Source organism: Manis pentadactyla, chromosome 15, assembly GCF_030020395.1.
Source record: "Manis pentadactyla isolate mManPen7 chromosome 15, mManPen7.hap1, whole genome shotgun sequence".
Taxonomy (NCBI): Eukaryota; Metazoa; Chordata; class Mammalia; order Pholidota; family Manidae; genus Manis; species Manis pentadactyla.
Window position 1 is genome coordinate 14,951,814 of NC_080033.1, and position 26,947 is coordinate 14,978,760.

At 39.3% G+C, this 26,947-nt stretch overlaps 1 protein-coding gene across 4 annotated transcripts; it reads left to right on the top strand.

Annotated features, from left to right (window-relative positions):
• Positions 1-1,358: 1,358 nt before the first annotated feature.
• Positions 1,359-26,947, top strand: ZNF570 (zinc finger protein 570). 4 transcript variants are annotated; one of them, XM_036885763.2, is made up of 5 exons: positions 1,359-1,581; positions 2,343-2,426; positions 9,693-9,819; positions 10,139-10,234; positions 23,262-26,947. In XM_036885763.2, the coding sequence occupies exons 1-5, from the start codon at positions 1,522-1,524 to the stop codon at positions 24,617-24,619; spliced, it is 1,725 nt and encodes a 574-aa protein (XP_036741658.2). In that variant the 5' UTR covers positions 1,359-1,521; the 3' UTR covers positions 24,620-26,947. The 4 variants fall into 4 exon arrangements, with proteins under 4 accessions (XP_036741658.2, XP_057349450.1, XP_057349449.1 ...); XM_057493467.1 differs by having other exon boundaries at positions 1,360-1,581; positions 2,241-2,426; XM_057493466.1 differs by having other exon boundaries at positions 1,360-1,581; positions 2,246-2,426.

Genomic DNA, 26,947 nt, shown 5'->3' on the forward strand with positions numbered 1-26,947 from the left:
CTGGCCTTTGTATTATCATTGTCATCTATTTGCCTCTGTATGTAAGATAGATATATATCTGTATGTATATATATATATATATATCTTATGTAAGATGTATATATATAGATAGATATATGTAAGATACATTGTTTTTATTTTTTTTTACACAGTATTTTATCTTTCGGTGAGATTTAAATTATAAGAAAAAAGTCTTACATTTTATCCTGCAGTTACTACCTCTGGTGCTCTTCATTCCCTCGCGTAGATACAAATTTGTTTGTTATCCGTTTACATGTATATTAAGCCTCTGTTTGCTATCTTCTAAAGTTCATTTTCTCTATTTTCTCTATCCCAGCACCTCAAAGAGCATCTGGCACACAGTAGGTAATTTCCAATCAGACACCACAGGGAAGAATGCCACACACAAACTCACATTCATGATCTGTCATGCACTCCTGCACTTTCCACCAGTCAGTCCCTTTCTATCATACCACATTCTCACAGGTATCATCAGTAGTGTCACACTAACACAATTTCACACATGGTCACAGAAACACAGCATGCCCACCCCAACAGTTTTACATACTCAACGGAAACACAATGACAGAATCAAAGGGTCCTGCACCAGCTCGCGAGAGTACAGTCAGGTGACGGAATTTACGGGGAGACAATTAAAAAAAAAAATATATATATATATATACTATTGTTCTAAGGGGGTATAGAGTCAGATTAAGGACCATGAAGCGCTGGGGGAGAGGTGTGATTAGGAAAGGCCTCTTTGGAGATGTGACATTTGTAGAGAATAAGGGAACTTTAAGATACCTGGCAGAAGAGTCATTGTAGGAGGAGCGAACACATTCACACCCACCATCCCCAAATCACAAATACAACCACACGCATAGGGTAACGGCTCTCCACCTGACTCCACCCCTCTGGTTTTCAAGGTAAACCTCTCCTGGAGAGGGATCGTGCTAGGGCTGGCGGGGCTGGGCAGAAGCATAATGCGCCTGTGCACTCTCCTCCCTGTCCCTCAGCCTCTTTCACGCTCCTCGGGTTCCTTAGTTCACTTCTGGAAACTAGACCCCCACCTGCTTCATGCACACACGCTCGGGCGCGCGCTCACACACAGCCCCGCGCTCGGCGGCCGCCCGGCGCCTCCGAGCTCTCCGCCCAGGTGGCTGAGGGAGGCGGGCCGAGCACTGGTGCCTGCGCACTTCAGTCCCAGACCGCCTAGTGCGGCTCGGCCCAGCCAGCGGCACGGAGCCGGGCTTGGAGCTGAGAAGAATCGGGGCTTCTGGGCTCTTGGGTCAGGCCAGGAGGGGGCCGGTGCGGGGGGAAGGCGGCAGTAGGGGCGGTGTTACGAGTCCAGAGCGGGGGACTCCGCCGCGCCGCGGCTCTTTCTGGTCTGAACTACATTTCCCAGCGGCCCCAGCGAGCACCGGGCGGGCGGCCCCTTTGTGTCCTCCGGAGGCCGTGGAGCTTCTCTCGGGGCCCGCGGGGGCTGGGTTCCATCAGACCCGGGGCAGGAGGTGGGCCCGAATGGAGGCTGCCCGAGCCTTCGGGGCGGGGGCCGGATCTTCCCGCATCTCAGCTCTGCAGGTAGGCAGTGGGCTGAGTGGCCTGTGGGTCACCTGGACGTCGGCTAGCGGGCCGTCCGCCGTGACTGTGTTGGTACCGTACTGTCAGACTGTCCACCTGATTTGCCTGAACACATCGTGCTTGTGTAACTGGGTGCGAATGAGTCTACGCTTGGTGCCACAGAGCGTGGGACTGTGAGTGGGCGTGGGAGGGTACTCTCTGTCCCTCTCTGTTGTTCCAGTTCCCTCGGCTTCTTTGCGTCGGGTGTGTGAATGAGACCGTCGGTTATGCCCAAGTGTTTGAGGCTTGGGGCTGTGGGAGAGGCTGACGGTGTGAGACTGCTCATACCCGTGGCCACTGACTGTGATGGGTAGTTGGCGCTGTAGTTTTTAACAATATCTGAATATGTGGAGGGACTGAGTGAGACTCTGTGCCACAATACCTTCTAAAGTTAGCCAGATGATGCCTTAGTGCCACCAAGTTTCAGAACCACTGATCTTTTGGAGAGGAGAAAGACTGGAGTCAGGAAGACCTTTATTTAATCTTGGTGCTGTTATTTATTAGTTGTGTATCTTTATGTAAATCTGTGGTTACAGTAAAAAGTTAGGGAGTGATTTAGGCATGGGTTAAATTGTATGTGGACAGACTCCTAGGTCCCCATTATGCTTTCTCTCTTGGAGGGAAGGGTGCAACAGGAGGAAAGAGAAGAGGAGAAATTCTAGGCTGGTGATTCTGAATGCTCAAGGAAAGCCTAGTTTCTCGTGTTCTCTTCCCCATCTCAGTCATCTAAGGGCACCGCCATTTCCCACGGGAAGAGCCAGGAGGAGGAAAGAATGGCTGTTGACCTTCTTAAAGCCACGTACCAGGTGAGTGCGTGTTTTTGCTTTAATGAAATCTTTTCCTGCTTTTCAAAACAAGCAGAAGTCAACTTTCCTTCTGTGAAACTTTCCCGGGTGGCCAGTTGTGTCACTTCTGGGTTACCGACCTATCAGGTCTACGCTCCAGTGGATTCCCATCTTATTCAGGATAAGTGCTGAAGTCCTTGCACTGTCTGCAGGGCCCTATATAGTATTGTTACCCACCTAGAGTCCTTGAGTTCCTCACACTAGAACAATTAGCTCAGACTCAAAATGTGGCTTGGACAAGGCTTTACTGGGGCTTATGCTTGAACACAAGGGAGATAGCACAAAGGGGAGAATTCTCAGTCTGGCTCTCTGAGGAGGGGTTGGGGAAGACAACTAAATTGCAGCGTGAAAGGGTGACATCTAAGCATGCAGAGGCAAAGAATTTCAGAAATTTGGACACGCAGGCTTATTTGGCAGAACATGCTTCCTCATACATCATCACGTGTCTTATTAGCATGTTACATCTCTGCTCCTGGGTGTGATTTTTAGAATCATAATGAGGGGAAGGTCTGTGAAAGGTCACCGCTGGAGATCATCTTGGTGTGTGGACTAGTGTGGCCTTGCCTCTAGCATTAGTAGTCATTAGCAGCTGAATTCTTTCTCTAGGTAATCCTGCTTCTGCATTCCTATAATGGCTCAACCTTTTTAATGGAAATAGTCAGGAAACACTTTTCTTCAGTTAGGGTGAGGAGCAGGAGCTCAAGTACTTAACTTTGTATAACTTGGATCTGATTTATAGGTCAAGCCCTGCCCTTGCCTATCTCAGTATGGTTCCTGACTGTCTCTCTGTCCTCATCCAACTTGCCCCACCCTGTCTATTACTCACTCAGTTCTAGCCACACTAGCTCTGACAAAAAACTCTAGACACCAAACGATCTCTGAAATAAAAGGGTTTATTGAGCTTTTACAGATCTAGCCATATAAGGGCTGAGTCCTGGTGGTGTCCCGGCAGCTGTGTCTGGGGAGGTCTCTCCCTGTGCACTAGATAAAACCTCAACCTGGATTGGGGGAGGGTTCTTGACTCTGGTTGTTTCTCCAGCAGGTCAGATGAGTGTAGGAAAGGAAAGAATTCATTAAAGCAAGAGTAGTAGCAAATGGCAGCAGCTGCACAGGCCGTACATACAGAGCAAGGAAGAACAGAGGGAGGAAAGGAAAGCTCATTGAACTCCTGCTGGGCATAGGGCAAATCCCTTGCCAACTCCTAAAGCCAGGCTCACCTGGCATCCAGTGTCTGCTTGAATCTGCAGAGCATGGCGACTAAGCCTTTAACACTCCAGGATTTGGGGGAGCCGCAGAGCACGGGATGGAGTGAAATTATGTTCTCAAAACTTGCCAAAGGTGAAGAAAGGAGATTTTCAGGCAGGCTACTAACGAGCACGATCATACAGCTGCAGTCCTGTCCAGGTCACCCAGGTGATGGGAACTTGCAAGCGCAAATCACAGATCTCGGGAACTCTTTCCCTACTTGTCTGAAGTAGAACAGAGAGAGTGAAGACTAGTGCTTAAGTCTAGAAAATGAAATGAAATAGCAAAATGACAAAAGCATTTACCATTGGAGGTGGAGGTTGGAGAGTTCTTGTCTTTATCATGGAGAAGATTTCAAAGACAAGTTCAGTCAGCTTATGCAACAAAGTTTATTTGATATAAGACAGTACACACTTAGAAGGGAGTGCAGGCAACCTCAGAGAGGAGGTGTGCTTAAGGACTTAGGATTCTGTCTTTTAAGGCTTTCAAGAATGGGGCAAAGGGTGATGGGGAGTGAGGCATAGGCTTAACGTGTGGTCTTATGATGTCTGTCTCCATTGAGATACATTATGTCACTGTCTGTAGTCTGTCCTCTAGATATTCTGTCAGGTAAACTTAACACAAGGAATTTCTTGATCCAAATTGGGGTTGGGTCACTCAAGGCCCATATTTTTGTAATAGCAATAACCTGATTAAACAAGTTCTAAAAAAATTTATCTTCTCCAAGACAGTGATTACCCTCAAGCAGTGAAGACATCATTTAGGACTGCTTGCCCTGCCTTAAGATAGGGTCGGTTATTGTCTAATTACCATAAAATACATTAGGAATATCACCTCCTAACTCCCTGGTTTTTAAAATGGAACCTTAGCCTTAAGATGGAGTCCCTCCTGTTCTTACTATACTATTCATATCTCGGCATTTTTCATTATAGGCAGGCAAAATTAATCATGATGCTTGTCCCATGTCCATGAACTACCTCGCTGGGACAGGAAGTTTCCACTTCACCAGCCACAAGGCCAGTTAACGGGAACAGCTTGTCTGCCAGACTCAAGAAACGGCACATTTATGAAGAGTCTCAAGGAAAAAAAGTTCTTTTAAATTACATTGGCTGCAAATAAAGAAGGGCTAATTTGAAGTGGGGAAAGTCTGGGAAGAAGCAGTTAGTCCATAGACAAGGCTCCTGGATTGGTTGTGGATGGTGGTCAGTTACTTGTCATACACAGGGGTGATGTGGAGATTCTGGGCACCTTCTAGATGATTGTTGAAATGTCTTCATCCAGGAATCTGGAGTTTCTGGTTAGCTACAGCCCGCAGCTATTGACTAATGACCTTCCCTTTTCTCTCTCCCTCATTCTCTGGCCCTTATATTGCCTAACTGAGGACATTTCAGAATTTTTCCTTATTTCCCCCTTTTCATCAAAATATTTCATAGAAATCATTGCTGATGAATGTCTGTTTTGAATTTAAGTATGTTTTAAAATGGCCCTTTTATGTTTAGGGCATTGTCCTACATTGCTAGGAAGGCTCATTCCTAAGAAGTCATGTCCCACGGAGGAGGGAATTTAAGGTAACATTGGATGAAGTGAGATATCCCAGGCCAATTAATGGGCAACAAGAGGGAGAGAGAGAGAGAGTCAGATAGACAGACAGACACTATCAGTCAACTCTCATGGGGATCTTCAGTTTTCTTAAAAATGATAAGTTTTTCTGGAAAGGCATAGGTGGCTAACTCAATCTGCCCAGCAATCATTTCGGCTCTGGTTTCTAGACTTACATAATTGGGAAGAACAAGTACAAAGTTTAATTAAAAGTAGGGCAACAAGTGCAGTCTGAAAGATGGTTTAAATCATGAGCCCTATGTCCTGAGCCATCATTTTACTATCTCCCCTAAATTGGGGTTGGGTCACTCAGGGCCCTTATTTTTGTAAAAGCAATAGCCTGAGTAAACAAGTTCTAAAAAATTTATAATGGTGCTTGGACTTTAGATTTCTGACAGGAAAGGAAACAGAAGAAATATAGATTAGGGTGATTTTGAATATTTTAGAATATACAAGTCTGGTCCGGACTCTTGGGTGGAAGCAGTCCATTTGGAGATGCCAGTGGCTTTTCTTCCTGATCAGGTGGAGTTTGAGATCAGGGATGGGAGGGAGTGCTGGACCATTCAGGTGGATTAGCCTTTTTTTAGGTAGGAAACATGGATTCAGGAGTCAAGTCCCTGGAGTTTGGCTTCACAAGAAGTACTTGAAAGAGATCTTTACAGTAGGGTTGTAAAAAACTTTTGTGGAGATGTCTTTTTCAGTATACAAAATCTGCAGATTGGATTCTGTCAGGTAGAGGTCATTTTCCTTGTTATTTTAAAAATATTGTTTTACTAAAGATTTATTTTTATTAACAGCTTTAATAAGTTCTTGGCAATAAGTAAGGATTTGCTCCTTTTATAACTAAAGAGTAAGGCCACTGGGGAAAGATGCATAAGTCGTTCTGTTACACTTTCAAAAGAGAAAAGCTTATGTTTTCCAAAGGGAGTGTAACTCAGATTCAAAAGCACTGTAAGAAGACTTTTGACCAAGGAATTTTTAAGGCTTTCATAAACTTGGCTAGGTCTTTATAATTCCATTTATACTATTTACTAATCCAGAGGATTGTGGATGGTGTGTTGTGGTATTGTCAAGAAGGCATACACCTGCTGGGTAATTTGTCAAGTAAAAAATCCCCTATCACTATGTAGGGAGAAGGAATTCCAGAGGTTGGTCTAATTTTCTCTATCAGTATCTTAGCTACAGATGAGATGGTGGCATGGCAAATAGGTAAAGCTTCTACCCTTCCAAAAAACAGGATTACAAGAACCTGCTGATAACCTATACTAAGTAGCAGTCGAATGAAGTCCAACTGCAGGTGTCCAAAGGGAAGAGGTAAAAACAGAATTTGCCAGGGAGCCAGGAAGAACCAAGTGTCCATCTTGGGTTCCCCCTAGCCCTTTCTATTATCTTTCAACCACTATTAGCCCATTTTCATTTCTCTGATTTAGGAGCAGACGGCTACCATGTTTCAAGGACATCAGATAGCAAAAGTCTAGTGACAAAAGCTTTTATTTTGTTTTCTTTTGTTTTTGGTAGAAGCAGAATGGACTTTATTCATATATGCCAGAGTTTTTATAGATTCTATTGTCGTCTTTCCATGAACATCAGCCAGGCCATTTCCGTAATACCTCGGGTTCAGTTTTTTTGTGTGTGAGCCTCCACTTTGATGACAGCAGTTTCTTCTGCCTTCAAGATATATCCAACATCTGACCAATTTTTTCTACCATCATTGCTTCTGTTCTGGTCTGAACCATCAGCTCTTACCCGGAGTATATGCTGTGCTCTCCTACCTCGTCTCTCTACCTCCACCCTCACTTCCCCTTAGTCTGTTCTCAGCAGAGCAGCCGAAGTGATGGTGTCACACACGCATGTCCTACTGTGTCGTTCCTCTTCATGGCAGGGATAGGAATAATAGAAAGTGTGGACAACTCTTTTAAATAACTTAGTTGTAAGGGAAAAAGAGAAATGGGTGGTAACTGAAAGAGAAATCGTGGTTGACAAGGTTTTTTCAAGATGCGTATACGTTTGCAGGCTGATGTTAGAGATTCAGTTGAAAAGGAAACTTGAAAAGGGCAGGAGGGAATTGCTGGAACACTGCTTGAATAGGAGAGAGGAGCTCGGTCTAGAGTACAAGTGGAGGGGGTGCCTTTGCTGGGAAAGTGAGCTGTTCATTTAAGTAATAAGCAAGTTAGAGCATATGGGCACAGGTGCAGGTAGATAGATATGTAGATATGAGAGTTTGTGGAAATTCTCTTAGAATAGCTTTGGTTTTTTCAGTGAAACAGAAAGCAAGATCATTAGCCAAGAATAAGGATGGGAAGGAGGTATTAAGATTGAGAAGAGGGGAAATATTGGTCATTTGGGAGAGAGGGGTAATGAATATACTAGAGAAAGGAGAAATGTATCCGGTACATTTTGGCTCACTTGAGGATAGTGATCGTGAGTTTAGAGTGAGATAAATTAGCATGGTTGATATGATTTTCTATAACAGAGTCATCTGTGCAGGGTACAGAAACAGTATGCTGAGAGATGGTTGTGGTTTAACCAGGGGAATACACTTTAAAGAGAGAGGAACAGGGAAGTTGAGAGTGTATGCATGGGGGTGATTATAACAGATAGTTGTGCTAGAAGAGAGGGTATGTGGGTATGAGGAACAGTGAAAAGGTGGTAAGATCAATGATTTGAGGTTCCAGTGGGGTCAAAGTTACCCAAGTGGGAGCGTTGGTATTATGGAGGGTTTGGTACTAAATGGTGATGACAAGGTCTGGGGCATGACCATGACTTAATGGTATAAGTGTGGAGGACAGGATTATTGGAGGAGAGGGAACAGAGAACTGAGAGGCCAGGTTGTTGGGGGAATTATTAATATGGATATTGAAATGACCAAAAATTATGTATGATAGGAGTACATAAGAGTGTCAACGAGCCAGGTGCTGGAGTGTTCAAAGAATGACAAGAGAATTGGTGTCTGGAACAAGGAGGGATGGTAATTGATATAGTCTGATTTTATGAGATTTAAAGCTAGGTGTCTTTTAGGGAGGAGGAGGAGATAATGATTTGGAAACAAGTTTAAGAAGCAAAGAGGATACTGGGCTCACCTCCAGGTGCTGTAATATGTGGGATGTGGGAAATAAGAGTCACCATGTGACAGGTTTTAGGGGAACTATCCTCTCAGCTGGAAGTCATTTTTCTGTAAGTGCAATAAGGTGAAGGGAACTGTTGACTTCAGCCTGGGTTTGATTATAATATGAATGGTTTTGAAACCAGGTATTTGTTAGAAGTCAAATATTTAAGGTTAGAATTGAAACTCCTTATATTGACATTGTAATTAGCTCAGTCAGTGGAAAAATGTGTGTCATGTATATAAATATTCATACATTTATTATATACATTTATATATGCTAAGAGAAACATTTTTGGAAGCATGCCATGCAAACTCAACTGTTAACAGGAACATTTCTGCAACATATGAGGGGTGTTACTGCTAGGCGGCAGAGATGGAGAAATTCACAAACTACTTCATATAATGAAATAAGAAAAAAGTTACTGAGTGTTGAAAAACCCTTCAAGAATTTTTATTCTGTAGAGTTTCTCTTAACTATAACAGATATTGTATCAAATACCTAGTAAATAATTTTTTCTTGCCAGGACAGATTCACCTCTATTTTTGTAAAAAGAAAATATACATATATACATGTATGTACACATACACATATGTATATATACACATACATATACATAAACACAAACATGTATATTTCCATCAGCAGGTGGTCACATTATAGAAACCTAGAACCCAGCTGAATCACAGCTTAACTCCCAACTTGTTAAGAACTTTGCCCAGCCCCTATAGGCAAAAGCAGTATTATGAATGGAACACCTATTTCTCTACACAAAATTTTAAGTGCTAGATTAAAGTATTTGAATTTTAATGGAATTAATTATTTGCTCTTCTTGGTCTAGTACAATTTTCAGAGTTATAGCATTTTTTGTTCTCACTTTTGATCCTCTTATAGCTTCTTGAACTTTCCAGACCACTCCTCCATTAATTCAGTTTATTCAGCAAATATCTGAATGCCTTGTGTGTGCCAGATGCTGTTCTGTAAACTGGGGATATAATAGTGACCAAAATGAAAACATACTTTGTCCTCATGGACTTTACATTTTAGTGGAGGTGGGGGACAGACAATAAATAACAAAATAATTAAGTGCCATGGAGAACAATGAAACAGGGTTAATGGAAGAGCATTGTTATTTTTATACAGAATGATTTGAATAGTACAAAAGCCTTGACTCGAGGATGTAATATCTGGGAGAGCCCAGTATGCCTGGGGCAGAATGAACCAGGGGAGTATGATAAGAGATGAAGTTATCTCACCTTATTTATTTATTTCATTTTAGGAGTTGGTGACCTTCACAGATGTGTCTGTAGACTTCTCCCGAGAGGAGTGGGATTGTCTAAATTCTTCTCAGAGACATCTGTACAGTAATGTGATGTTGGAGAACTACAGGCTCTTGGTGTCACTGGGTAAGAATATTGTACAAAATAGCTTCTGGTCACAGGGGACTCATTGCCACTACCACTGTGAATTTTTGCATAGCATCTGCAGTGCTTGGCTGAGTGTCTGCTGCCTGTGCCAAACTAACAATATCTGTGGAGTTGGCAGTGAACGGGTCCGTTGTTAATGTAATGGAAGCTTCTGCTTTCCTATCCTTTGAATACTTGTCCTTTATACATTTTTCTCTGGCTGACTTTAAGCTTCCTCTTCCTTGGTGATTAAAAGATTGGATGTACATTCTAGAATATCCACAGCATGCCCAAATTCTGTTTCCTTTCATATATGCAGGACTTTGCTTTTCCAAGCCAAGTGTGATATTATTGTTGGAACAAGGAAAAGAGCCCTGGATGGTGAGGAGAGAGCTGGCAAAAGGCTTGTGCCCAGGTGAGTGAAGAGGAAACAGGCAACCTTTGCAGCTCCACCCAAAGCTATCACCTCTTCTGCATTCTTTCTTTGTTAGCATATTCTTCTCAAATGTTCTAGGTCTGAGTAGAAACTTGGGGCCTTTCAGTTTTCTCCCAAATTTGTTATTCTTAATTGTTTCTCCTTTCACAATTCGAATCTCCTTTCTAATGACTCATTTATCTATTCTCTGAGTCCAATTTCTTCCGAGTTTCATAAGCCACTTCTAGTCTTTAAATAACTTTTTCCTAATCTGATAAATTTTTGAGCTCTGCAACTGAAGTATAGTCTCAGATTTTGACACTTACATGCAGTAAAATTTCAGGCGAGTTATTTAACCTTTTTGTGCTTTTGTTTTGTCATCTATAAAATGGGATAATACTTTTAAACTGCTTTGAACAGTTCCTGTCTCATATTATGAACTCAAAAGCTGTTAGCTGCTTTTATTATAATAGTAGTATACCTCCAAATGTAGCGCTTTTCTCCTAATATTCAGTTCATACATTCCTTCATTCTTTTAATGGACATTTATTGAATTTGTACTTTAAGACAGGGTACTTGCATGATGCTAGGGTGTTATTCATTTATATAAATAATCAATTAATGGGCTAGTAGCAGAGGTACAATACAAAAGGCATATATGAAAAGAAAGTTGACATAAAGGAAGCTCAGAGAAAGGTGAGAGGCCAAGGAGTCTGGGTAACTGGGAGGATGATGGTCTTTAACAAAAATACAAGTAAGAAGCTAGAAAATATTTGGAGAAGAGGACATTAAGAGGCTTTGTGATATAGAAAGGATCTTCAGATTGACATAGGAAACCGAAAGGTACAATGGAGGAGTAAAGTTCCAAAGAAAATTAGGGTCATTGTAAACATCTGTCAATACCACTGCTCCCTCCCTTCTTCCTTCCTTCCCTCTTCCTTCCTTCCTCTCTTCCTTCCCTTCTCCTTCCCTCCTTGTCTCTCTCATTCACTCCCTCTCTCCCTTCCTTCCTTCCTTTTGTTATCATTGATCTACAATTACATGAAGAACATTGTTTACTAGCCTCCCCCCTTCACCAAGTCCCCCCACTACATCCCATTACAGTCACTGTCCATCAGCGTAGTAAGATGCTATAGAATCACTACTTGTCTTCTCTGTGTTGTACAGCCCTCCCCATGGCCCCCCACATGCTAATTATACATGCTAATCATAATGCCCTCCTTCTTTTTCCCTGCCCTTATCCCTCCCTTCCCACCCATCCTCCCCAGTCCCTTTCCCTTTGGTAACTGTTTGTCCATTCTTGCGTTCTGTGATTCTGGTGCTGTTTTGTTCCTTCAGTTTTTCTTTATTCTTATATTCCGCATATGAGTGACATCATTTGGTACTTGTCATTCTCCACCTGGCTTATTTCACTGAGCATAATACCCTCTAGCTCCATCCATGTTGTTGCAAATGGTAGGATTTGTTTTCTTCTTATGGCTGAATAATATTCCATTGTGTATATGTACCACATCTTCTTTATCCATTCATCTACTGATGAACACTTAGGTTGCTTCCATTTCTTGGCTATTGTGAATAGTGCTGCTGCGATAAACATAGGGGTGCATCTGTCTTTTTCAAACTGGGCTGCTGCATTCTTAGGGTAAATTCCTAGGAGTGGAATTCCTGGGTCAAATGGTAACTCTGTTTTGAGCATTTTGAGGAACCTCCATACTGCTTTCCACAATGGTTGAACTAATTTACATTCCCAACAGCAGTGTAGGAGGGTTCCCCTTTCTCCACAGCCTTGCCAACATTTGTTGTTGTTTGACTTTTGGATGGCAGCCATCCTTACTGGTGTGAGGTGATACCTCATTGTAGTTTTAATTTGCATTTCTCTGATAATTAGCGATGTGTAGCATCTTTTCATGTGTCTGTTGGCCATCTGTATTTCTTTTTTGGAGAACTGTCTGTTAAGCTCCTCTGCCCATTTTTTAATTGGATTATTTGTTTTTTGTTTGTTGAGGCGTGTGAGCTCTTTATATACTTTGGACATCAAGCCTTTATCGGATATGTCATTTACAAATATATTCTCCCATACTGTAGGGTTCCTTTTTGTTCTATTGATGGTGTCCTTTGCTGTAGAGAAGCTTTTCAGGTTGATATAGTCCCACTTGTTCATTTTTGCTTTGGCTTCCCTTACCTAGGGAGATATGTTAATGAAGTTGTTTATGTTTATGTACAAGAGATTTTTGCCTGTTTTTTTCTAAAAGTTTTATGGTTTCATGTCTTACATTCAGGTCCTTGTTCCATTTCGAATTTACTTTTGTGTATGGGGTTAGACAGTGATCCAGTTTCATTCTCTTACATGTAACTGTCCAGTTTTACCAACACCAGCTGTTGAAGAGGCTGTCATTTCCCCACTGTATGTCCATGGCTCCTTTATCATATATTAATCGACCATATATGTTTGGGTTAATATCTGGACTCTGTATTCTGTTCCACTGGTCTGTGGGTCTGTTCTTGTGCCAGTACCAAATTGTCTTGATTACTGTGGCTTTGTGGGTTTGTAGTAGAGCTTGAAGTTGGTAAGTAAGATTCCCCCTGGTTTATTATTCCTTCTCAGGTTCGCTTTGGCTATTGGGGGTGTTTTTTGGTTCCATATGAATTTTAGAACTATTTGTTCCAGCTGTTGGTATTTTGATAGGGATTGCATTCAATCTGTAGATTCCTTTAGGCAAGATGGCCATTTTGACAATATTAATTCTTCCTACCCAAGAGCATGGGATGAGTTTCCATTTGTTGCAGTCCTATTTAATTCCTCTTTAGTGTCTTGTAGGTATTTTGATAGGGATTGCATTGAATCTGTATATTGCTTTAGGCAGGATGGCCATTTTGACAATATTAATTCTTCCTAGCCAAGAGCATGGGATGAGTTTCCATTTGTTAGTGACCTCTTTAATTTCTCTTAAGAGTGTCTTATAGTTTTCAAGGTATAGGTCTTTCAGTTCCTTGGTTAGGTTTATTCCTAGGTATTTTATTCTTTTTGATGAAATTGTGAATGGAATTGTTTTCCTCATTTCTCTGTCTGTTAGTTCATCGTTAGTGTATAGGAATGCAACAGATTTCTGTGTATTAATTTTGTATCCTGCAACTTTGGTGAATTCAGATATTAGTTCTAGTAGTTTTGGAGTGAATTCTTTAGGGTTTTTTATGTACAGTATCATGTCATCTGTAAATAGTGACAGTTTGACTTCTTCTTTACCAATATGAATGCCTTGTATTTCTTTGTTTTGTCTCATTGCTGTGGCTAGGACCTCCAGTACTATGTTGATTAAGAGTGGGGAGAGTGGGCATGCTTGTCATATTCCCGATCTTAGGTGAAAAGCTTTCAGCTTCTTGCTGTTAAGTATGATGTTGGCTGTGGGTTTGTCATATATGGCCTTTATTATGTTGAGGTACTTGCCCTCTGTAACCATTGTGTTGAGAGTTTTTATCATGAAAGGATGTTGAATTTTGTCAAATGCTTTTTCAGTGTCTATGGACATGATCATGTGGTTTTTGTCCTTTTTGTTGATGTGATGGATGATGTTGATGGATTTTCGAATGTTGTACCATCCTTGCATCCCTGAGGTGAATCCCACTTGATCATGGTGTATGATCCTCTTTATGTATTTTTGAATTTGGTTTGCTAATATTTTGTTGAATATTTTTGCATCTATATTCATCAGGGATATTGGTCTGTAATTTTCTTTTTTGGTGGGGTCTTTGCCTGGTTTTGGTATTAGAGTGATGCTGGCTTCATAGAATGAGTTTGGAAGTATTCTGTCCTCTTCTATTTTTTTGAAAACTTTAAGGAGCATGGGGATTATGTCTTCTCTGTCTGTCTGATAAAATTGAGCAGTGAATCCATCTGGCCTGGGAGTTTTCTTCTTGGGTAGTTTATTGATTACCGAGTCAATTTCGTTGCTGTTAATTGGTCTGCTTAGACTTTCTGTTTCTTCCTTGGTCAGTCTTGGAAGGTTGCATTTTTCTAGGAAGTTGTCCATTTCTTCTAGGTTATCCAGCTTGTTACCATATAGATTTTCGTAGTAGTTTCTAATAATTCTTTGTATTTCTGTGGGGTCTGTCTTGACTTTTCCTTTCTCATTTCCGAATCTGTTTATATGTGTAGATTCTCTTTTTCTCTTAATAAGTCTGGCTAGGGGTTTATCTGTTTTGTTTATTTTCTCAAAGAACCAGCTCTTTGTTTTGTTGATTTTTTCTATTGTTTTATTCTTCTCAATTTTATTTATTTTTTCTCTGATCTTTATTCTGTCCGTCCTTCTACTGACTGTGGGCCTCATTTGTTCTTTTTTCCAGTTTCAATAATTATGACTTTAGACTATTCTTTTGGAATTGTTCTTCCTTCTTTAAAGGCCTGGATTGCTATATACTTTCCTCATAGAACTATCTTTGCTGTGTCCACAGAAGTTGGGGCTTTGTGCTTTTGTTGTCATTTGTCTCCATATATTGCTTGATCTCTGTTCTAATTTGGTCATTGACCCATTCATTATTTAGGAGCATGTTGTTAAGCCTCCATGTGTTTGTGAGCCTTTTTGTTTTCTTTGTACCATTTCTTTCTAGTTTTATACCTATTTGATCTGAGAAGTTGGTTCGTAGAATTTCAATCTTTTTGAATTTACTGAGGCTCTTTATGTGGCCTAGTATGTGGTCTATTCTGGAAAATGTTCCGTGTGCACTTGAGAAGAATGTTTATCCTGCTGCTTTTGGGTGTAGAGTTCTGTAGATGTCTATTAGGTCCATCTGTTCTAGTGTGCTGTTCAGTGCCTCTGTGTCCTTATTTTCTCTCTGGCTGATCTCTCCTTTGAAATGAGTGGTGTGTTGAAGTCTCCTAAAATGAATCCATTGCATTCTATTTCCTCCTTTACTTCTGTTAGTATTTGTTTCACATATGTAGGTGTTGGGTGCATAGATATTTATAATGGTTATATCCTCTTGTTGGACTGACCCCTTTATCATTATGTAATGTCCTTATTTATCTCTTTTCACTTTCTTTTGAAGTCTATTTTGTCTGATACAAGTACTGCAATACCTGCTTTTTTCTCCCTATTGTTTTCATGAAATATCTTTTCCAGTATTCCCTTTTAGTCTGTGTATGTCTTTGGGTTTGAGGTGAATCTCTTGTAAGCAGCATATAGATGGGTCTTGCTTTTTCATCCATTCTGTTACTGTGTGTCTTTTTATTGGTGCATTCAGGCCATTTGCATTTAGGGTGATTATTGATAGATATGTACTTATTGCCATTGCAGGCTTTGGATTCGTGGTTACCAAAGGTTCAAGGTTAGCTTCTTTACTATCTAACCATCTAACTTAACTCTCTTATTAAGCTATGATAAACACAGTCTGATGATTCTTTATTTCTCTCCCTTATTCTTCCTCCTCTATTCTTTATATGTTAGGTATTTTATTCTATACTCTTTTGTGTTTCCTTTGACTGCTTTTTGGATAGTTGATTTTATTTTTTGACTTTAGGTAGTATTTGGTTGGTCTGCTTTCTTTGCTGTGATTTTATTTTCTCTGGTGACATCTATTTAGCCTTAGGAGTGCTTCTATCTAGAGTAATCCCTTAAAAATATCCTGTAGCGGTGGTTCTTGGGAGGCAAATTCCCTCAACTTTTGTTTGTCTGGAAATTGTTTAATACTCCTTCAAATTTAAATGATGATCGTGCTGGATACAGTATTCTTGGTTCAAGGCCCCCCTGTTTCATTGCATTAAATATATCATGCCATTCTCTTCTGGCCTGTAAGGTTTCTGTTGAGAAGTCTGATGATAGCCTGATGGGTTTTCCTTTGTAGGTGACCTTTTTTCTCTCTCTGGCTGCATTTAATACTTTGTCCTTGTCTTTGATCTTTGCCATTTTAATTATTATATTTCTTGGTGTTGTCCTCCTTGTGTCCCTTGTGTTGGGAGATCTGTGGGCTTCCATGGTCTGAGAGACTATTTCCTTCCCCAGCTTGGGGAAGTTTTCAGCAATTATTCAAAGACACTTGCTATCCCTTTTTTTCTCTCTTCTTCCAGTACCCCTGTAATGTGAATATTGTTCCATTTGGATTGGTCACACATTTCTCTTCATATTCTTTCATTTCTAGAGATCTTTTTTTATCTCTCTCTCTGCCTCAGCTTCTCTGTATTCCTGTTCTCTGATTTCTATTCCATGAACAGTCTCTTGCACTTTGTTGAGTGTGCTCTTCAGCCTTTCTACAGATTTTTTCATTTCTGTTATGTTCCTCCAGACTTTATCCCTTAGCTCTTGCATAATTCTTTGCAGGTCCATCAGCATGGTTATGACTTTTATTTTGAATTCTTTTTCAGGAAGATTGGTTATATCTATGTCAACCGGCCCTCTCTCTTGGATTGTCTGAGTGATTTTTGATTGGACCAGATTTTTCTGCCTTTTCATGGTGATAGAAGTGGTTGCAGGCAGGTGACGCGTGTGTCAGCTGGGAGAACAAAGTCCCTTCCTGCTTGTTGGTTGCGTTGCCCTTCTCCGCTGCCTGTGCCATCTACCCACACACCAAGAGAAGTCTCTGGGATAATCTTCTCAGCTGCCATGGGCCAGGTGGCCCTCGGGATAGCCTAGCACTCTGCGGGGTGTTGCAGCCATGCCGGGTGTGTACTCCTGTAAACTGTGCCCCTTTGTGCCTTCCAGACCTTGCTCCAGCTTCTGCTGTCTGGGCTGTTTATCTGCACACTGGGCGCAGTCTCTGGTTTAGTTTCCTGAGCTGCTGTGGGCAGGGCGGCCCTTGGGATAGCCTAGCGCACTGCAGGGGATCACAGCCATGCTGTGTGTGCGCTCCTGCGAGAACAGCACCCCTTTGTGCCTTCCAGAACTTGCTCTGGCTTCTGCTGTCTGTCTTGGTTAGCTGCACGCTGGGAGAAGACTCTGGTTGCTGTGGGCAGGGTTCTATGGCTGCTTTGCAGCTGTGGCGGGTCAGCTGGTTTGCTTGCAGTGCTGGCTGCAGGTAATGAACAGCAGGCTGCTTAATGCCATGAGGGGCTTTGGGTCTGCATTAACCCCAAGAGGTTTAGGGAGCCTGAAGTTTCTCAAGATTCCCAGCCCGCTGGGCTGAGTATGCTGGGACGATTCTGCCCAGCTGTTGAACCCTTGTCCCTTTAAGACTTTTAAAAAGTGCCCGCTTTTCTTTTGTCCTAGGGGAGCTGGCTGTGGGGACCCGCTTGCAGTCTCCATCTCGGATTTTACTTTGCCATGTCTCTAATATCCAGAACACCATGTAATGTGTGTCTGTGCTCCCTGATCAGATTACTAGGGCTTGTTATTTAGCAGACCTGTGCTTCCACTCCCTCGCCACTCTGATTCTTTTTCTCCTGCCAGTGAGCTAGGGTCCCCCTGGGTCACGGCTTTGTATCTTATCCTTTTTGCGAGATGCTGAGTTCTCACAGATGTAGATGTAGCCTGGCTGTTGTACTGTATCTTCTGGTCTCTCTTTTAGGAATAGTTGTATTTGTTGTATTTTCAAAAATATATATGGTTTTGGGAGATCTCCACCACCCTACTCATGCCGCCATCTTGAGCCCCTCCTCTATCTCATGGTTTTGATTTGCCTTTCCCTAATGATTAATGATATTGAGCATTTTTTCATGTGCTTGTTGGCCACTTGTACATGTTTGTTGAAGAAATGTCTATTCAAGACCTTTGCATATTTAATCGTGTTCTCTTTGAGTGGTAGGAGTTCTTTATATGTTCTGGGTATTAACCCTTTTCAGATACCTGATTTGCAAATTTTATCCCCCATTGTGTGGATTGTCTTTTCAGTATGCTGATTGTGTCCTTTAATGTACGAGTTTTTAATGTTCATGAAGTCAGTTTTCTTTTGTTGTTTATTCTTGTGGTTTTATAACCAAGAAATCATCACCAAGTACACTGTCATAAAGAATTTTCCCTATGTTTGCTTCTAAGAGTATTTTAGTGTTGGGTCTTACATTTAGTTTATTTTAGTTTTAGGTCTTACATTGATCACTTTGGGGTTAATTTTTGTATATGATGTAAAGTAAATATCCAACTTAATTGTTTTGCACATGGGTATGCAGTTTTCCCAGCACAATTTGTTGAAAAGCCTGTCCTTTCCCCAGTGAATGGTCTTCACATTGCTGTCAAAAATCATTTGGTCATATATATGAGAATTTTATTTATGGGCTCTCTGTGTTCTATTCCTTTGGTCTACAAGTCTATCCTTATGCCAGTGCCACACTATTTTGATTATTGTAGCTTTGTGGAAAGTTTTGAAATCGAAAGTTTGAGACCTCCAGCTTTGCTCTTCCTTTTCAAGGTTGTTTGGCTTTTTAAGGTCCAGTGAGGTTTCATATGAATTGATTTTTCTTTTTTTTTGGAAAACACATTGGGATTTTGATGGGAATTGCATTGAATCTGTACATAGCTTTAAGTAGTGAGGACATCTTAACAGTATTCAGTCTTCTAATCCAGGAGCATAGGGTGTCTCCATTTATTTATGTCTCCTTAAATTTCTTTCAGCAATGTTTTATAGTGTTCATTGTGTTTCACATTTTTGGTTAATTCCTAAGTATTTTATTCTTTTTGATGTTATTGTAAATGGAATCATTTTGTTAATTCTCTTTTCATATTGTTCCTTGTTTGTGTATAGAAATGCAGCTGATTTGTATGTGTTGGCTTTATATCATGCTACTTTCCTGAATTTGTTTATTAGTTCTACAGGTTGTGTGTGTATGTGTGTGTGTGTGTGTGTGTGTGTGTGTGTGTGTGTGTGTGTGTGTGGCATTTTTAGGGTTTCTACATATAAGATCATGTCATCTACAGAGATAATTTTACTTCTTTCTAATCAGGATGTTTTTTATTTGTTTTCTATTCTTGCATAGCTGTTCTGACTAGAACATCTAGTACTATATTGACTAGAAGTGGTGAAAGTGGGCATCTTCATCTTGTTCCTAATCTTACAGGAAAGTTTTCAGTCTTACTGTTGAATAATGTTAGCTGTGGGCTTTTCATATATGGCTTTTAATTACATTGAAATTCTTTCCTTGTGTTCTGCTTTGTTGAGTGTTTTAATCATGAAAGGGTGTTGAATTTTGTCAGATTCTTTGTCTGCATCAATTGAAATGATTGTGGAGGTTTTTTTCTTCATAGCATATTACAATGATTCTTTTTGTTGAACCGTCCTTGCAGTCCAGGAATAAATTTCATTTGTTCATGGTATATAATCCTTATAATATGCTGTTGAATTGAGTTTGCTAGTATTTTGTTGAGGATTTTTACATATATATTCATAAGGGATATTGGTCTATAGTTTTCATGTAGTGTCTTAATCTGGCATTGGTGTCAGGGTAATGCTGACATCATAGAATGAGTTTGCAAGTCTTTTCCCTTCAATTTTTTGGAAGGGTCTGAAGAGGATTGGTGTTAATTCTTTAAGTGTGTGTGATAGAATTCACCAGTGATACTATCTGGCCCTAGGTTTTTCTTTGTTGGATCCGATGCCTTACTAGCTTTGGGACTTCAGATTTTCTATTTCTTTATGTTTTAGTCTTCATATGTTGTATTTCTTAGTTTGTCCATTTTATCTAGTTGGACAAATTTGGCATATAGGTTTTCTATTGGTAGTCTCATAATCCTTTTTATTTATGTAAAATTGGTAGTAATGATCCCACTTTCATTTCTGATTTTAGTTATTTGAGTCTTTTTCTCTTATTAAAGGTTTCTAACTAAAGGTTTGTCAGTTTTGTTCATCCTTTTGAAGAAAAACTCTTGATTTTTAAAATTATATTCTGTTATTTTTGTATTCTCTGGTTTGTCTTTGCTTTCATCTTTTAGCTTTAGTTTTAGTTTGCTTTTACTAGTTTAAGGTGAAAGTTAGGTTGTTGATTTGACAGCTGTCTCTTTTTTAATGTAATCATTTATGTTCAAATTTCCCTTTTTTGCACTGGTTTTGGTGCACCTCAAATATTTTGGTATGTTGTGTTTTTATTTTCATTTTTCTAAAGATGTTTTTTTAACTTACCTTGTGATTTCTTTTTTGACCTATTGGTTAAGTGTGTGTTGTGTAATTTCTACATATCTAATTTTCCAGATAACATTTTGCTGTTGACTTTTACCTTCATTGCATTATGAATAGAAGAGATAATTTGTATGATTTCAGTCTTTTAAAATTGATTAATACTTGTTTATGGGCTAACATACAGTCTATCTAGGTACGTGTTTATTTTAATGATGAATTTTAGGATTAAAAAAAATAACTGCAGTGAGACTCTCAAACTGCAAAATTGACAGAATGGTGCTCCACAAGACTACTTACTCATTTCAGACATCAGGTGCAAATTTGGGGGTCCTCAGGGACATCATCATTTCTGCCCAGCTGACTACAAACTTGGGGGTGCCTACATGCACCCCTCAGAATTGATAATTCACTAGAATGAGTCACAGAACTCAGGAAAGAGCTATATTATGAATACAATTTTATTTTAATAAAGGACACAAATCAGAACAAGCCAAAAGGAAAGGCAGCAAGGGTGAGGTTTGGGAAGGTTGCAAACATGAAGCTTCTGTTGTCTTCAGAGGCCCTTTCAGGCATTTCAGTTTTCAAAAGAATATTGCCAGTGTGGGAAGGTCTCTTGAGCTTCAGTGTCCAGAGGTTTTGCTTTTTGTTTCATTATGTAGGCATGATTGAGCAAATTATTGCCCAGTGTAGGTTAACTTCCAACCTTTTTTCCCCTTCCAAAAGTCAGGCTGATATCCTGGTGGCTCAAAGCTCCAACCCTCTAATCACATGGTTGGTTTTTCAGGTATGACTAGCTTCCATCCTGATTCATCTCAGCAAAAACTATTGAGGGGTGTATCATGAGTCACCTTATTAGTAAAAGCTATGAGTTGTCCAAGAGGCTCAACATGAATAACAAAGACACTCTTCTGGGAGTTTAGAGGTTTTAAAGGCTACCTCCTGGGAACTAGTGGCAAAGACCTGCCAAATTATTTATTATACAATTCTTATAAAAAAAATCACAGTGGGGCTCTGTAATTGAACGGAATAACAGATAAATTTCATGAAAATTCATGGCTCTATGCTGTTGATTCTTCATATACAAAAGAAAAGTCTGCATCTTCTCCATTCAGAAAATTTCGGGGAGGGTCTCACTAGAATTGTAAAGCTTTTGCTTATTTCTTGTACTTTTATTTCTAGGTATTTTCCCTCTTTGTTGTTGTCAATGTTAAATGTATCTTCTGAGGTTAATTATTTTCTGTATGCTTTCTTCTATTGCTTTTTAAAATTGATTCTAAAATTATGAATATGTTCTTATTTGAAAAAATAAAGAAGTATAAGTATTATAGCAATCTCTCCCCATAGCTTCTGTATTCTATCATGCATCTTTTATTTAGTGATTCATGTGTTTTGTAAGTCGCAACATATACATAATTCTTTTTAATGTTACTATTATTAGCTCTTATTTTTGTGACATTTTTTGACTAATATTCCAACTCCTATGTGTGTTATTTTAATGTATCTTATTCTTTTTCAGTGTGTTGTTGAACAAGTTGGTTTTTATATCTTTAATGTCATATGGCATTAATGTTCAATCCTGCTTTTCTTTTTATTTACACTCATTACTTCTTAACTCCTTTGCTTCTCTTTTCCCAAATATCTTAGTGTTGGAATGCTGTAGGGTTCATTCCTTGCTCCTTTCCCCTTCTCTTTATCTATACTCATTCTCTTAATACAGTCTCTTTAAATACCATCACATGTTGGCAACTCCCAATTTAAGATCTCTAGTGCAGACCTCTATTTTAAACTAAGTCTCATTTGTCCATCTGCCTTCACAGCATTTTCATTTCAAAGTCTAAAAGACACCTCAAGCCTATTATGTTCAAAACTGAACTTCAGGTGTTCCATACCTCACCACATAAATTTGCTGAACCCAAGGCCTTGCCTATCACTGTTGATAGCTGTTCCATCTTTCCATTGCTCAGACCGTAAACTTTGAAGGCATGTTTGTCTTATCTGTTAGATTCCATATTCAATCTGTTAGGATATCCTTTTGGCTTTTCCTAAAAATCTGACCACCTCTCTATACCTCCATTCATATCTCTCAGGTTTGAATCATCATTTCACCTGGATTACTACAATAATAAGTCCCCTTGCTTCTCCCCTTTCTCCTCACCTCCCCATGTTGTCATTAAACTATAACTAGATAATAATTCCTCTACTCAAAACTGTTTAGTGGCTATCCCACTTACAATAAAAGCCAAATTCCTTAGGAGGCCTCTGAAGGTTATTCTTTTATCCTTTATCTCCTGAATTCATGTTGCTACTACTACTCTCCAACCACACTGGCCTTCTTGCTATACCTCAAATATATCAAACATGCTTCTAGTTCTATACTGTTTCTTCTGCTCTTTCTCCAAATATCTAGTAAGGCAACTTATTCACTTCTTTCAAATCTTTGCTTAAATGTTAACTTATTAATGAGTTCACCAATAACCTTGGTCTCTTTTGCCCTGCTTATTTTTTTCTGTAGCACTAAGTAGTTTATAATATACAATAAATTTACTTATTTAGTGTTTATTTCCTGCCCCCCCCCAAGAATATAAGGTCCATGAAGGTAAGGTTCTTTTTTGTTTACTGTGGTATCAGAAACATCAAAAACAGTAGCTGGCATTGAGTTCAATGAATGTTCTTGAAAGAAGCAGCTGTGGAGGTTATTTCAGTGCCTGTAGCATTCATACATAAATACATTTATAACCAAGTCCAACCACCTTCATAATTCCTTCTTGACCTGAGATTTACCTTAATGATATTCTAATAATACTAACCATGCCTCTTCAAGTTTCTGTGTCACCTATTTTCAGTTTCTTTTCTTGCATACTTCAGAACTATGAAAGCCAGTGTTCTTATGGGTTTTGTTTGCAATTAAAATTCACATAATTTAATTTATGAATGTGCTTTCATAAATATACCTTCTAGTACATAAAAGAGGAGACATTTTTTCTTATTTTTTTAGGCTGGAAATCTATGGGTGAGACTGGAGAATTAACCCCAAAGGAGGACATTTATGAAGCACAGTCATCTCAGAAGATAATAGAAAAACTTAGAAGCTGTGGTCTTGAGTACTCTAGTTTGAGAGAAGAATGGAAATGTGAGGCCTATTTTGAGAGGCAACCAGTGACTCAGAAGGCATGTTTCAAAGAAGAGACAGTCACTTATGGGGAAGCCCCTGTTGATAAAAGAGGACAAGAATATAACAAATCTTGGGGAAGTTTCCATCTGAACACACTGCTTCACGCACAGCAGATAATCACCAAAGAGGAGAAAGTACATAAACATGACACACATAAGAGGAGCTTTAAAAAAAATTTAGTGGCCATTGAGCCCAAAAGTATCTATACAGAGAAGAAACTTTTAAAATGTAATGACTGTGAAAAAGTCTTCAGCCAGAGCTCATCTCTTACTCTTCATCAAAGAATTCATACTGGAGAGAAGCCTTATAAATGTGTAGAATGTGGGAAAGCCTTCAGCCAGAGATCAAATCTTGTTCAACATCAGAGGATTCATACTGGAGAGAAACCCTATGAATGTAAGGAATGTAGGAAAGCTTTCAGTCAGAATGCACATCTAGTTCAACATCTGAGAGTTCATACTGGAGAAAAACCTTATGAATGCAAGGTATGTAGGAAAGCCTTCAGCCAGTTTGCCTACCTTGCTCAGCATCAGAGAGTTCATACTGGAGAGAAACCCTATGAGTGTATTGAATGTGGGAAAGCATTTAGCAATAGATCATCCATTGCTCAACACCAGAGAGTTCATACTGGTGAGAAACCTTATGAATGTAATGTCTGTGGGAAAGCATTTAGCCTTCGTGCATACCTTACTGTACATCAGAGGATACATACTGGAGAGAGACCCTATGAATGTAAGGAATGTGGGAAGGCCTTCAGCCAGAATTCACACCTTGCTCAACATCAGAGAATACATACTGGAGAAAAACCTTATAAATGTCAGGAATGTAGGAAAGCATTCAGCCAGATTGCTTACCTTGCTCAGCATCAAAGAGTTCATACTGGAGAAAAACCCTATGAATGTATTAAATGTGGGAAGGCTTTTAGCAATGATTCATCCCTTACTCAACATCAGAGAGTTCATACTGGAGAGAAACCATATGAATGTAATGTTTGTGGAAAGGCTTTTAGTTACTGTGGATCCCTTGCCCAACATCAGCGAATTCATACTGGAGAGAGACCATATGAATGTAAAGAATGCAAGAAAACTTTCAGGCAGCATGCACACCTTGCTCATCATCAGAGAATTCATCTTGGGGAGTCACTCTCACCACCCAATCCAGTCAATCACCAAGTCCTGTAAACCCTGTATCATAAATATTCCCAGAATTCGTACTTTTTCTGCATCTCTGATGTTACCCTAGTAAGAGATTCATCTCACCTGGATCAATCACTGCTGTAAGATTTCCAACAGGTCTTCCAGCATCAACTGTTGGTACCCTTAAATTAATTTCCCATCATGCACCCAAATTCATCTTTCTGAAATAGAGAATATGCACATCACTGCCTCCAGTTAACTTTTTTTGGGTTTTTGTATTGTTCTTAGTTTTGCTAACATCTGCAGTCTTTAAAACTGTCTATGAGGTGCTTCATTATTTGGTTCTTATATACCTTTCAGCCTTATTTTATTCCATTCTCCCACTTTGGACACTAGGTATTTCCTTGGAGCTTAGATTCTGAAAAATCATAGTTCTACAACTATGGGGCATTATGTGACTGAGTGAGTACTTTGCTTGATTCATCCAAACCTCAGGGTTTTCTTTAATTCTTAACATAGGGATAATAAAGGATACTATATTGTAGAAATGTGTGTATTAAATAGTCTTGTAGAATGATGCATATTAAGAAATTTGCATGTAAAGTACTTTACATAGTGCATCAGAAATAGCTGATATTCAATAAATTGTTATAGCTAAAATGCACTGAGTGTCTGTTATGCACCAGGCACTGTTTTACAAACACAAAATAATATTAACCCTCACAACTAAAGCAGGATTCCTTAATGGGCAAAGTAAAACATCCTTGGGAAGCAACGATCAGAATTGGGAAGACCTACAAGTTTTAGAATATAAGTGGGAGACTGTGTAGGTGAGGAATCAATATAGACACAAGTAGTAGAACTGTGATATTTAAAACCAGTTTTAAGGAGTTTCTAAAGAGAATTCAATGAATCAATTAAAAGAAATGAGTCACTGAGAAGAATACACAACTTATATTTAGATGAAGAAAAGAATAAAGAGTCACAACTCCAAAAAAATATGGACGTTCATGCTGTCCCATAAAACACCAATCCCAAGTAATTGTATAGGTGAATCTAGATAATTTTAATAGCATTTAAACTTTTCCACACCATAGAAAAATCATGGAGTTTGTAAAGTTTTTATCCAGTGGGTAAAATTGAAAGTCAAAGGGGTTGAAGGGAGAAAAACTACAGACATATGCACACATGTATTTATATACATATATACTTCCTCATTCAGTGAATATTGAGTAGCTCCTATTGGCCAGACACTGTTTTGGACATGACATAACAGTGATCAATACAAAGACTGTCCCCATGGAGTTAGTTAATGAGATAGGTAATAACATATAAAAAAGTAGATGTTCTAGATCCAGAAAACAACAATACTAAAATATTTAGTAGTATATAGTCTAGGCTGAAGAGACTCAGTAGTCAGTTACTACTAATTCATGGATTCAATGCAGTTAAACCCAAAATTATTAGACCTTTTTGCCCTTTCACAACTTTGTTCTGAAATTTGTATGTGAACTGTGAACTTTTAAAAACAGCAAGAAAATGAATCTGATCCATTTGTAGGAATTTTGCATATAATTCATACCAGTAAAGGATGGACTTGGGGGTGTTAGAATAATTGGCTATATACATTACTGTAGTAAAGGAAATGCAAATGAAACCATAATGAGGTATATCAATCACATTTTTGTAAGAGTATCACAGTGCCAATTACTGGGAAGATGTAAAGCAATAGGAATGTTCATACAGTGCTACTGGAAGTAGTATTTAGGATAATTAAACAATATCTAGTGAAGTTGAAGGTGTGGATATACTCTGACCCAGCAGTTCCACACTTAATACCTCTATAGAGTCTCATGTATTCAGGGAACTGTATATGAAGGTCCATTTCAGCATTGTGTGATTGCAAAGTTTAAGGTAATCAAAAAAACCAGGGTGAATATAAGTTAGAACCTAAGTTAAAGTTAATGAAGTCGAGATACTTCTATCAACATGGATATATCTCAAAAAACAGTATTAATGAAACTGAACTAGTGAGTAGTTTGTATAATACCGTACCACTCATATAAATTCTGAAAACATGCAAATCAATGCTAGGTATATTTCCCAAAGCTAAATACAATGTGGAAATAGTATAATAACACTCATGGAAATAATCAAATTCAGAACAGTGGTGACCTCTGGGAATGAAAAAAATGAGATTGAGAAAGGATACAAAGGGAGATACCTTTTAATCACTTCTTTAATCACTTAAACAATTATGGCCAATTCTTAAAAACTTAAACTGGTTGTGGGCTTATAGGTAAGGTTCTTATCTTCTGTTTCCTTCTGTATATTTAAATTTTCATGGTGAAAAAAATAAACATTTAGATAATG

Excerpts from the sequence above, each read along its gene's own strand:
- ZNF570 (XM_036885763.2), top strand. The coding sequence starts at position 1,522 with ATGGAGGCTGCCCGAGCCTTCGGGGCGGGGGCCGGATCTTCCCGCATC. Across the intron at positions 9,820-10,138 it reads CAGGCTCTTGGTGTCACTGG|GACTTTGCTTTTCCAAGCCA; the intron begins GTAAGAATATTG and ends TCATATATGCAG. Across the intron at positions 10,235-23,261 it reads GGCAAAAGGCTTGTGCCCAG|GCTGGAAATCTATGGGTGAG; the intron begins GTGAGTGAAGAG and ends TTATTTTTTTAG.